At 40.9% G+C, this 13300-nt stretch overlaps 1 protein-coding gene across 2 annotated transcripts in view; it reads left to right on the top strand.

The window, feature by feature from the left end:
- The window catches only part of Lrrk2 (leucine rich repeat kinase 2), a 141681-nt gene that overhangs the window by 105722 nt on the left and 22659 nt on the right, over positions 1 to 13300 (top strand). For both annotated transcript variants that reach the window (XM_029469790.1, XM_021183253.2), the window contains exons 40-41: positions 209 to 399; positions 6514 to 6674. In XM_029469790.1, coding sequence (XP_029325650.1) covers positions 209 to 399; positions 6514 to 6674 — 352 coding nt within the window. The remainder of the gene's footprint in view (positions 1 to 208; positions 400 to 6513; positions 6675 to 13300) is intronic.

The raw sequence follows: 13300 nt of genomic DNA on the forward strand, positions 1-13300 counted from the left end.
AGAGAAACCCTGTCTCGAAAAAAAAAAAAAAAAAAAAAAAAAAAGAAAATGGGAAGAATTAAAAACCTTAAAGAACAAGGGGGCATTTACTGTAGTCCAGCTGCTCTGAGAAAGCTGATCACAGAGAAGAGCAGGCAGGCAGGCAGGCAGGCAGGTGATGGATCCTTGATGAAGTGAGTGAGACTCACATGTTTCTGGCCCCTTGCAGGAGTTGGTGGTCCTTTGTCACCTTCACCACCCCAGCCTGATATCCTTGCTGGCGGCTGGAATTCGTCCTCGGATGTTGGTAATGGAGTTGGCCTCCAAAGGTTCCTTGGATCGCCTACTGCAGCAGGACAAAGCCAGCCTCACCAGAACCCTCCAGCACAGGATCGCATTGCATGTGGCCGACGGCCTGAGGTAATGGGCTAGCACCGGTTTCTACTTAACGCATGGGCACTGTAACCCTGAGTCCACTCCAGGCTCTAAGAACATCACTCCCTCGCTGCACTCTGCTAACAATTTCGATGGTAGCTGTTAAGTTCCTTGATCCATTTTGGTAAAGAGAGCACAGCCCTTCACGGCTGGTGGTCGTAGCACTCAATCCTAGTATTCCTGCCCTTGATCTGAACCCTAGATTGCTACCCCTTGGGAACATAATTATGTCAGGCCACCAAACATCAAGGAAAGTATGAAGCAGAAAAAATTTTAATCATGAAAACTAGTCCATAACCCTGAAGCAGATCAGAATAACATGTTGGATTCCACGTGGATATGTCACGTGACTCATAATCACAGTCCACTGTGTAGCTGGCTGCTAGGTACCATCTTTGAGAGGCCCATCCCTCCAGACACAAGACCTTGGTAAATCGCTGTTGCATACATTTAGTAATTGTAAATTTTGCCTTTTTGATCCCTACCTGTTTCTTAGCCTGAAAACTATGAGTGATGCTGAAAACTTGGTGCTAATTGTCAGCTTCCAAATTCAATCCTTAGGGTTCTCCCCTCTGCATTTTTCTTTCATCTCCTGGTTTTGTAGCCATCCTTTGTCCTTCTGTCTTTCTCATCTCACGTCTAATCATTAGCCAAAACGTCTAGCTTTCCATTCAGTTTCTCTCAGTGATTCTCTCCTTCAACCTCATTTAGTCCCAATGTTTCCCATCACCCCTGCATAGCCTGTGTTTCATTCAATAGCCCAAGAAGTACACAGACATTAGATCGGGTCTTTCTCCTGTCTTGGATCTTCTCCACCCTTGCTTCCTGGTTGCTGTGCTCAGTCACACACACACACACACACACACACACACACACGCAGGAGGTTCTTGAGTTCACATGGGTTTTATACCCACGTCCTGGCTAGCCAAGGATGCCAAACGCCTGTGTATTCTTGTGCTTGGCATTTCCTGTAGGTTTGTCCTGTTACCTATCTCTCTTTCCAGTCACCACAACAGGGATCCAGCCCTTAGTAAATTCATGTTGGGTGTAGGGGACCGGGCAGGGCAAGGACAGGGACACAGGGATATGGGGATGGGATGGGAGGCGGTGGGGAGGGAAGAATGATGCAGACAGGACATCACATCCTTTCTCTGAAAATCTGCGAACAGTCTCTTCATGCAGCATTGAGAAGGGGCATGAATAGTACTTATCTCTTCCAAAACTACTGAAAGTCATACGGATTTTGAAAGGCACCAATGAGTAGGCATTTGGAGTTAGGTTGGAGTGACTGCTTTTGAACACCAGGGGGAGCCTCAGAGCAGCCTGAGCTCAGTAAAGAGCCATCTAGGCTACTGTTTTCCAAAGCCATCACAATTACTTTCTTGATTTAACTGATCCTGGGTCCCAGATTTTCCTCAAATTTTTCATGTAATCCTGAAGCAATCGTTTATAAGCTGAAGATGTGCTATTTCGTATTCAACATCTAAGTTGTGAGTCTATAGCACCATGGCTGCAATATCTCTGGCCTTTATTTCAAGTATCAAATCTCACGTTTTTATGAAGCAAATGAAAGTTTAGCATGTGCTTCAGTCCCCTGCCTCATTTGTTCTTAGTCTAAAGCCAGGAAGGAATTCTAGATCTGCTTCTACAGGGGGTTGGTATGTATAAGTAGCTGTTAATTTTCCACTAGTATTAAAACTCAATGTTTTAGTAAAAATTGTATAAAAAAACCCTCTTTAATAAAAAAGAAAAATAAATATGTGTATATTAACATTGTGATTTCAAATAATTGTTAATGTGTGGCTGTAACTACAGGGGTAGAGACAAGTGATAAAGTCATATTCCACTATGGTTTCTTGTTGAGGCCGGCCAGCGGCTCACATGTCCGGGTTCGAGCCTGGAAGTCATCTTGGAATCTGGAAGAAAAGAGGGAATCTAGGCGGCATGAGAAAGATGGAGCTAAGTCAAGATTCTGATCAAAGCTCAATTTTAATATTCGGAAACACGGGCTTATAAAGAAGGGGGAGGGGCCCATTCCTGCCAAATCCTCTTCGGAGTCCAGCTGCAGGTGACCACGTGTATACTCTGGAACAGCTAGGCAGCAGGTAGCAGCAGTGGGAGTGGCAGAGCGATAGGGTGGCAGGCTCCACCCCTGATGATCTCCTGGTGATAACAGTCAAGCCTGTTCAGCCTGATTTCGGCCTGTGGGGGGGGTGGGGGGTAGGTTACATCTCCTCCCTGTTGTTAATATAAAAAAGAAAGGCTGGGCTGAGGCATAAAATTTATTTATGCTCTATAGTTCTGCCTGAATTCTTAGGGTCTAATGAAGAAACCTGTCTCAGTGGGATTCCCTAACTTTTCTCATGGTAAACCCTTACTTGGTTAAGACTGTCCTTTCTGTCCTAGTAAACATTTTGCAGACTGGCCCTGAGCTGTTGGCTCCGTCTTACCTGATTTCGGGCTGAGAGAGAGAGGTTATAGTTTCTTAGGTAATGAGCTACTTAGAATGATGCATAAGAGACTTGTTCATTTTATCAATTCTTTCTTCAAGATCTGCTTTAATTCAGTCCCTTTCAGCTCTTTCTCGGAATTCTCATATAGTTTATCAAACTTCCTGCAATTCAGGATGTTCAAACTTGATTTATTCTCCTTGCTCACAATGAGCCTGTGCTTCCTTCTGTATTCCCATTTGTTGGGACAGGATCAATATATTCACAGGAAGTCTATTTTCCTCCCACCTACAGCTGGTATCCCTTCATGAGTTCACAGCTAGCCTAGGTTACACAGTGAAATCTTGTCTCAATATCTGTCTGTCAATCAATATCTATCTATGAATCTATGTATGTATGTATGTATCTATCTATCTACTGCCTATCTGTATCTCCATGTATCTATCAGATCTTTGAATATATTTTATATTTATCATTTTTATCAATTCTCTCATTTTTATGCTACTACTTCGATCCAGTATCCACTGGGAATTCCAGAACATTTCCCCTGAAATAAAAGTCTAATTATACTTGAGATTCCCTTGTCTTTCCACTTACCTGTAATGAGCATCTCAGCTCTGTGGAGTCACAGCATGGTGGTCCTTTATGAGTGCCTTGGGTTCCTTTGCAGCCTTACTCTGGGCCATGTCTCTAGTCCACATTCTAACCAGGTTGACTTCCGTGTGTCCACCTTTGTTCTCACCGAGATTTCTGGAAAACTCATTCCTACAAGGATTTGCTTGCATGCCATCCATACCTTACAGCTCAGCCTCCTCACGGAGAGCAAGCATTCCTTACACATATTGGCATGTGCTCATTTGGTTTTGGTTTTATGAGTCAGAAACTCACGCTGGAGCCAGTCCGCGTCAGCCAGGCTGGTCGTAAACTCTTCATCCTTTTCTGCCTCAGCACCCTGAGTTCACTTGTGTTTCCTGCACACTTACCCCATGTAAAACTTTGTATTAGGCCGAGAAGAAGGACAGGCAGAGAATGTGTGCCTCAGGTTAAAGCCTGCCTGGGTAGAGCCAACATTGTTGCCTGTACCTTTCCATTTCTACTTCCTCAACCTTTGACACTCACACTCTGCCATCTCAGTATACCTCAGCACCATCTTAGAATACCTAAGCACCGTCTTTTACTATATTAGAACCCTCTTAAAAGGAGATCTATAAAGACGGCTTTGTGTCCACTAATGAATGAACCTTACAGATATCTAATGCATATTTGTTAAAGAAATGAATGCATTCTATTTTTAGAGTAATATATTCAGGATTAGATAAAGTTGGCTTTAAATTACAAAGATAGGGGCTTCTTAGTAATTCTTATAATAGTGATGATTAAAGACTGGTTAACTGAGTATAGTTTACGTTAATGAAATATTTGACAATACTTATTCCCAAACAATGCCTTAATTCATTTGTCTGAATTTTTGCCAGTGAGAAATGATTTGTGCTTATTAAAATTTCAAAAGCTTTTTTTTTTCTTTTCTATTACAGGGTATTATAATTGCACTTTTAAGATTAAATTCTATAATTGAATACTGTAATTAAACCAGATAACCTTGATCTCCAAATGACATGATTTGAAATTGATTGTCTTTTAGTCCTCCAAAGGTATTCTGAGGGAGCCTGTGTTCTGTCTGTACCAGAGAGAGGACTGTGTTATGGTGGTTTAGGAATGATATTTGATGACATATACTTAACTTTTTAATTCTTAATCTCTTGGCTTTTCTCAAGACAGCTAATGGACTCTCAGTAAGCCCTCGGTAAATGTCCCTTTCAACGGAATTACTGTTGTTAAGGTCAACTTCATTAGTGCACTTGTGTTATTGATCAGCCCAAACTGTGTATCCTGAAGCGAATAGTTCCAGTGCTGTGTCCTGAGCGAGCACATCCTGGAAGAGAGGATCAGCCCAGTAGTTGATAGAGTGAAATGACGCATTCACTCTGGGCCATCCCACAATAGAACGTTCCAGACATGGCAGTTCTCTATTCCTAAGGCCCCAGCAATGATTGGTAGGAGGTAACAAGGTAAATATTTTTTAAATATAATCTTAACCAAATTCCAAGCCAGAAATAAACAAAGGATTTTAACAATCCTCATTAAGTTCCAGGAAAAATTGTCCTTTCAGCGAAGGTCACACCACAACTGTGAGCTTAGTGTACAGGGAAAATCAGGAATTTAAAGATTTCTCAGGAAAGGGGAGAATAGTTATTTTAGAATTTGGGAAACTGTGTGTTCTTCTACCATGTTCGCAGAGTGGATAATACTTGGCCAAGATTAAAACATTGCATTTTATATTAAGTAATTCCTATTATTTGCTCAAAATGCCCAAATCCAGGTAAACTTTGACACCATCTCACACCCAGATTTTGTTCCTCCTAAGACAGTTTTTGCCTTCCTGACTGTTCATATGTTCTTTATTAACCTTAGCATGTGACGAATTAGCTGTACAGTAGTAGGCTATGTCCCCAGGGCTGGAGATAATAGCTAGGTGAGAGCTTACAATTTGATTTTTTTTTCTGAAAAGAAGAAAATATTCTTTAAAACATTAGGAAGAAAAATAATCAGAAAAAGGTAAATAACAAAGATAAATGATATAATTTTAAAAACTAAAGAAACCAATTTCTGCACAATTTTTAAGAACATCAAAATAGATAAATGAAAGTTGTAACAAAAATAAAGCATATAGCAGAATTACATTCACTCTTACGTAATCTCTTTGTTTCTATCTTTTAGGCAGGCCTGGAGCAATCTGCCCTCTTGCTTCTATCTCCGAGTATTAAGATTGCAGGCATCACCAAACCAATTAATGTATTCCAATATTTAATTTAATTTTTAAATATCCCCTTCAGTTGGTGAGGGGATGTAGAATTCATTCTCGGTAGTTGTTGAGGTATAAAGAGAAACTGTCCTACCTTTTCTGTGCATATGGCTGTGTGCTCATGACTGTGTGCACATAGCTGTGTGTGTGTACAGGGCTGTGTGCACATGGTTGTGTGTATATGGCTGTGTGCTCATTGCTGTGTGCACATAGCTGTGTGTACAGGGCTGTATGCACATGGTTGTGTGTATATGGCTGAGTGCTCATGGCTGTGTGCTCATAGCTGTGTGCTCATGGCCGTGTGCACATGGCTGTGTGCACATGGTTGTGTGTATATGGCTGTGTGCTCATGGCTGTGTGAACATAGCTGTGTGCACATTGCTGTGTGCACATGGCTGTGTGTACAGGGCTGTGTGCACATGGTTTTGTGTATATGGTTGTGTGCTCATGGCTGTGTGCTCGTGGCTATGTGCTCATAGCTGTGTGCACAGGGCCGTGTGTACACGTTGTATGCACATGGCTGTGTGCACATGGCTGTGTGTTAAAGCTCCAGTTGCCTACCAGGCTTGATGCTTTAGTTCTGGGGAAGAAGCCTCACCTTGCTTTGTAGTATTGATCTTTACGCTTTTAAGCCTGTTTGCATTATATATTTCAACTTCCACAGACAAAATTAACACACCATTCTTGACCTTTTGCATAAAGAACACAACATATTGAAAAGAAATATGAGCAGATTAATCTAGGATGACCGTTTTTTGATAAGACCTCCTGTGTACTCTCTGACAGGTATCTCCACTCAGCCATGATTATTTACCGTGACCTGAAGCCCCACAACGTGCTGCTTTTTACCCTGTATCCCAATGCTGCCATCATTGCGAAGATTGCAGACTATGGGATTGCACAGTACTGCTGCAGGATGGGAATAAAGACATCAGAGGGCACCCCAGGTAGGAGAGCAAGTTTACTTGTTTTGCAGTGGACCATCAGTGCCCTCAGGTGTGGGTCTAGGAGATATAGCCTGTCACAGAGTGAGCAGATACTTATGAATTGAAGAGTAACGCCCATGGCATTGACATTTTTATCATCCCTCTTTCGAAAACAGCAACAACGACAACAAAAACCAATGTAATTTTCTGAGCCAAAAACTAAGCTCAAAAGAGAAGGTATTTAATGTCATTATATTTTTGAAAGCTGAATTTTTTCCCCCCAATTACAATGCCTGTTGTATTTTTGGTTAGACTAAATGCTTTCCCTTTTATTTTGTTTGCCTGTATTTGCAAGTAGGGTGTGCATCTACCCAAGCATGTCAGAGTACACATTGCCTGTGAGTGTCTCTGGGCTGCCGGATCACGACGGAAATAGTTACTGTTTCTTTAATGCTTTCTGTGTACCAGGCTTTATGGAAGGTGTGTCAGAACCATATTTCCTGTCTTCATACTCAGTCTGTGTTTGATACTGTTCTCTCTTTTGTAAACGGGAACATCGAGCCAGTTTTTGTCTTACATCAAGTACCCAAGATGGTAATTCAATTGATTCACTGAGAAACAAGGTATCTGACTTTGGCCTCTTTAGCTGTCTTCTCCACCATATTCTGTGTTAGTGTGGGTTTGAAAGGCTTAACTGTTCAATCTTAGTTCCTAAGGTAGAAAAGCCATGTAGCAGTATTGTTCATTGGAAGCTTGGAAAACAGTATTTCCATCTAGAAAAGATGAATGTTAAAAAAATAAAATGTCCTTATGTAGGGAGTTCTCATACATCTCATGCGAGATCCCAAAGAGACCTGAAATGTGAAGGAAAGTGAGGCCATGATGGCTCCTTAGGTGTGGGGGGAGACAGGTTTTGTTTTAGATATGAGAGAGCACAGCCAGAGTCTCTCTAGAGCTCAGACTGCACATGGCCAGCAGAAAAGACTCAGCCATGAGAGGTGAGAGAGGAGAATAGTGAGGATTAAGAGGGGAAATAGGGAAGAGGAGAAAGGGGCCAAGGGAACTGAGAGAACACATAGGAACCAGGAAGCCAAGGGAACTTGTCGCTGAGTTATATTGGAATCGGAAGCTGGGGGAGGAGGGGGAAGGGAAGCAAAGCCCAGGCCCTGAACTGGCTGAGGTTTAGAGTAGGAGGCAGGGTTACCAGTGCTGGGAGGAGCCACGGGTATTGAGGGAGACTTGTCCTGGGTCTCTTTGGAACCTCACATCTCATATGATGCTAAAGTGGACTGGCCCACTTAACTGGGGCTCACAGTTCTTTCTGTTCTTTCTCCTGGGCGGGCACCTATCACAGGCTTTGTCCACTCATGTGACGGTGGTCGTCTCTGGGTTCTAGCACGAGCTTCCAGGCTTGAGTTCTACTGCCTCACCAACCAATCACTGGACAGTCAGCAGCAGCTCAGCATACTTCACAGATGGAGCCTTTTAACTTTTCTTTCTGACTTCCTGGTTTTTATTAAAGCCAGCTTAAAACTTTATTGCCACTCGATTCCGAGACAGCCACAGAATCCTGAGACCATATATAATCTCTACTGATAACTTTCAGTGATGTGACTATGGAAGAAACTCTCAACAAAAGAAACCCATCTCTTCTGTTTTCTGCTACTCCCTGTTCTCCAAGGTCATACACATGGTGTGGGTCTATTTCTTGTTGTACCACAAAACTTCTGTTATTACTTTTATTATAATTATTATCACTAAAGGAGACTTCTAAACCCTGACCCAAGTTTGAAAAAAAAAAAAAAAAAAACAGCATTCATCACCATAATTGCTACCAAAACTTGATTTTTTTTTTTCCTTCCTCAAATCAATGATCTTGTGAAGGGAAAAGTTCTTTCCCACAGGATTTTATCTGTGTTTTTCTCTTTGTTGAAATTTCCCATTCATGGTATACCTTTTAATGTGGAAAGTTTCCATAAAAGAAATAGAAACATGTATTCATCAGACATGTTACATCTGTGGGTGCATTTTATAGTAATTCTAAGAACAGTACTTCACCCTGGGTGTTCATGTATGTCTCTACAGGACATGAGGAGTGCAAACCTTTTCAGGGCCCAAGCAATGAGTAGGGCTAATACTTAACCATTTCCAGGAGTGATGCCCTATAAGCCCCAATGCTAATTCTCATCTACAATCCAGGGAGTGTGATCCGAGGGGACACTAAAAATGACTTCAGGTCAGAGGAAATGAAAATCCAGGCAGCCTATGAGCTGCAGCACCGCAGTTCAACAGGAGTTCATCCCAAGGTCAAAGAAAGAAAGAGCTCACTTACTGACAGGGACAGCATTGCCACGTGACATTGTCTACTTTGGGAAGAGTAAATATAGGAACGTTGGTTCCACCCTTAACTCCAGCATGGGTTTCCTGTTGAGAGTGACAATTAATTCTATGTTCCATGACCATTGCAGGATTGACCCAAGTGAATAGTGACTGATGGCGTCAAGTCTGTCAACATCTATACAAATAAAACAGTCACTGGGCAAAGTAAATGTTCTCTAGCTATTCACTATTATATGGTAAGGACAAGGCTCAACTTATATGACTTTGCAAGGTCACTAGAAACCTACTGGGCATTTAAAGAAACATTTCAACAAATTCATATCTTAGGTACCCCTAAATAGACAAATGTTACTATCCTGGGATCACATGACTCAAGATATTGACTCTGGAAAGTTGAAGATAAAAATGAAAAATGTTTCCATAAATATTTCTTTCTTTTATTATTTTATATTTATGACTTTCTTCTTTTCTTTTTTCCTTCTTTTTTTCCCATGATTTTCTTAACCTTGCTACCTCTCCTTCTTCTTCCCTCCCTTCCTCTATCCATCTTTCTCCTTCTTTTCCCCCCTCCCATCTCTCTTTGGTTCTTTCTTTGTTTAGAGAGGCTCTCGTCAGGTAGCACAAGCTGGACTGAAACTCTTTCTAAGCTGAGGATGACTTTGAACTGATGCTCCTGCCCAAATCTCCAGTGCTGGGATTGTGCATAGCACTAGAGATTCAAATCCAGGGATTTATGAGTGCTATGCTAACACTCTAAAAAAATGATCTATATCCCCTGCGTGATTATCATCATCAATAATTGTAAAAACTTCCAAAGTACTGAACAGCTCTGACTAAATTGGTGCACACTTGATAAAAATTAAGAGATGAATCTAAATAGCATCTCACGTCTCCTCTTGATTTATAATTCCATGGTTAAAAGTTATATCAGAGAATTACAAGAAAATAAACACAAAGATAGTGTTGAATAGCAGACAATTTAATACATGGAACCTTGATTTAATAAATATCAGACGAGTGTACTGATGAATAGTAGCAGCTTGGAAATATTTTAACAGCCACCCAAATCCCTTTTAAGTTCTAAGAATGCAAACATCAAGATTGTTAGTGAATTAGCTATGTGGGTAGCTTGTGGGTTTAAGAACTCTTGACTTTGATTGTGTCTGTGGATTTAAGAAAGCATAGGCTGTAGGGACCAGTGAGAGGGCTCTGTGGGTTCAGATGCTTGTCACCAAACCTGAAAACTTGAATTGAGTCCTGGAACTCATATGGTGGAAATAGAGAACTGTCTCCTGCAAGTTGTCCTCTGGCCTCTATCAGCATCCCTTGACATGTGCCTGCATTCCTCTAACACAAGTGAATAATGTAAACCCTAAAAAGAAGAAGGGGTCATAGCAGGTTTTGTGCTATTTGTAAAGTCTGCCAACTGGTGATAGGCATATAGGTCAAATGAAATGTTCCAGAAAGTATCTGCAAAACAACAACAACAACAACAACAAAACAACGATTTAAGGATTTGCAATAGAGGTACTGTAACATTTTAAACACCATGTCGTAGTATGTAGAGTTTTTTTAGTACTGTGTTTAGAGTTCCTAATTGCATCCCATTTTGTTAGCTCAGGGTGTTACTATGCTATTACAGTTATACAGACATGGAAGTTAACTTTCGTTCCATGTGATAAAATTCCCACAAAATATGATACTCGCAGTTGTGGGAGTATCACTGCCTCTGTTGTTTTAGGATGAAGTTAAGCAAAACATATAAGGGTGCATGTGGCAGAAGGGTGCTTGCTCACTTTTGTGGACGCCAGGAAGTAGGGAGGGTTGGAAAGAAGAGAGGTTAGATTAGGATAAACAATTAGTGACTGACTTTCTCCAGTCACACTCTACCTGGAGATCCCACCACTTTTCAACAGTAAGTTCTATCAATGCCTTAATCCATCAATGAGCTAGGGGCCCTCCTGATTCATTTACTTCTAAACACTGTTGCATTGAGAGCAAGTTTTCATCTCATGAATTCTTGAGGGGCAATTCATAGCCAAACAATAACAATAAAAATATCCTTGTCTTAAAGAAATACATCATATATATATATATATATATATAATCCAAAACTTATGGTTTTAAACATATATACCTGTATATTCATATATAATATCTAAGGCAATGCTTCTTAAACTCTTCCATTCATGATCCCTCTATGTTCTAGAGCTATTTATGGGACCCAGGATATATAGGCACACAAGAGTTATACAAACCGAACATGTATTGATAATAAATAATAAACAATTAAAATTTAAACAATCTTTTGATAAGCACATAATCTTACTATTCATTACAGATGACAGCTCACTTGCATACTAATGAGATGAAGATGTGCTTGTTTGTCTAACACAAACAAGTTCCAAGATAGTAACTGTATACATGCTGAGGAATGGAGGTAGAACGTGTGGTGTCTTTACTTTCTTCAAATAAACCATTAGGCTTTCAGAAGAGTGGGAGCCATTGCATGTATTACACAACAATACAACTCATAGCATACAGTAGTTTGGAACGGAGCGGAGGTGTTTGGGGCACCAGCTCATGCTAGTGTTGTGTGTGAGACATGTGTGCTGTATGTTCAGAGCCAGGGCTGTAGAGTTCCACAATGCAACACAAGCCCTTCCAGAAACACAATCAGCTTCATTTTGCTTTTTTACAAGCTCATAAATCTTTTACTGACAACTGTGAAGATGGCTGCTTCAGTAAGGTACTTGCCACACAAATATGGGGACCTAAGCTTAGATCTTGATTACACACATCATCAAGTTGGGTGTGCTTGTGCACACCTGTGATCCCAGGGCCAGAGAGACAGAGATAGAAGTAACCCTGGGGATTTCTAGTCTCAGAAAACAATGCATAAAACAAAATATTAAGGACACCACACATAGACCACTGGTGTTCCAAGGCACACACACATGAATGCATATGCACAAACACAGAGCTCTTTTCTTGTTTTCAGACTTTCCAAGACCTTCACCTCTAGTTACACAAACACACATGGGGTCGTGACCCACAGTTTAAGAAGTTTTGGTTATAAGGGCCAGATTTTATCCATTAGTAAAGTAGGAGCTGTCAGGTTTATATTTGATGTCCCTGGTCCTCTTTATTCCTCATGCAATTGCAGCCTACTGAAGAACGACTGAGCCTTCCTCAGCATCTTAGAACTGTCCCTTGAAGGCTGTGGACTCACATATTGTGGTGTCCCCCTGGAAGTATATTTTCATAACTATAAGATTCATGTATGTTACTAAAAATCTGCAAGTATAAAAGAGAAAAAGGAATTAATGCCATAACCACGTTGGTGTGGTCTTTTCTAGATATCCTGTGTCTCCTGTCAACATTTAAGCCTGCACGAAAGGGGAAGAGCAGTCCAGCTGCAGCCCCTTCTGCCTTCCACATAGCTACACAGATTCAGTGATCAGAACAGTTTCATTCTCCTTCCTTCCTTCCTTCCTTCCTTCCTTCCTTCCTTCCTTCCTTCCTTCCTTCCCTCCTTCCTTCCCTCCTTCCTTCCCTTCTTCCCTCCTCCTCCTCCTCTTCTTCTTCCTCCTCCTCTTCCTCCTCCTCCTTCTCCTCTTTCGTAGTCAGAGTGTTGAGATGAAGTTGCAGACAATCTGCTGCTATCACCAGATATACTCACATGCACTTCTCTAGAAGGAGGCTACTCATATCATAACAATACTATTATTGGAGTCAAGAAAAATAATTTAATTTTCTACTTATTTGCTAACTGGTCGCTTGACATTAAATCCCACATTTTCTCTTCATTTTGCAAAAGAATTTCATTTAAAAATGATCTTAATCATCTTGTAGTTTTTATTTTCATTTTGTTGCAAGATGTTTATTATTGAACAATTTTCTACTTACAGTTACATTTATTCAGATTGTTAATACTCTTTGTTATCAATAACCTTGGCATATCCGTCTTATCCTGACAAATTGGAAGCTATTTATCTTCCTCACGGAGTAAAAGGTTGGATCATCTTTTAAAGAATTCAAAAGCTTGGGAGATGTGTCTATGTGCTTGCTGCAGAAGCACAAACCCGAGATTGGATTCCCAGCACCCAGGTAGAAGCCAGTGCTGACAAGATTCATCTCTAGCGCTAGGATTGGAGAGATACATCCAGCTGAAACAACAAGCTCAGGGTGAGACCCTGGGTCAAACCCAGTGGAAAGGCATTAAAAGAAAATAGAAAATATTCAAAATTAACTCTCTCTCTCTCTCTCTCTCTCTCTCTCTCTCTCTCTCTCTCTCTCACACACAC

Source organism: Mus caroli, chromosome 15, assembly GCF_900094665.2.
Source record: "Mus caroli chromosome 15, CAROLI_EIJ_v1.1, whole genome shotgun sequence".
NCBI lineage: Eukaryota > Metazoa > Chordata > Mammalia > Rodentia > Muridae > Mus > Mus caroli.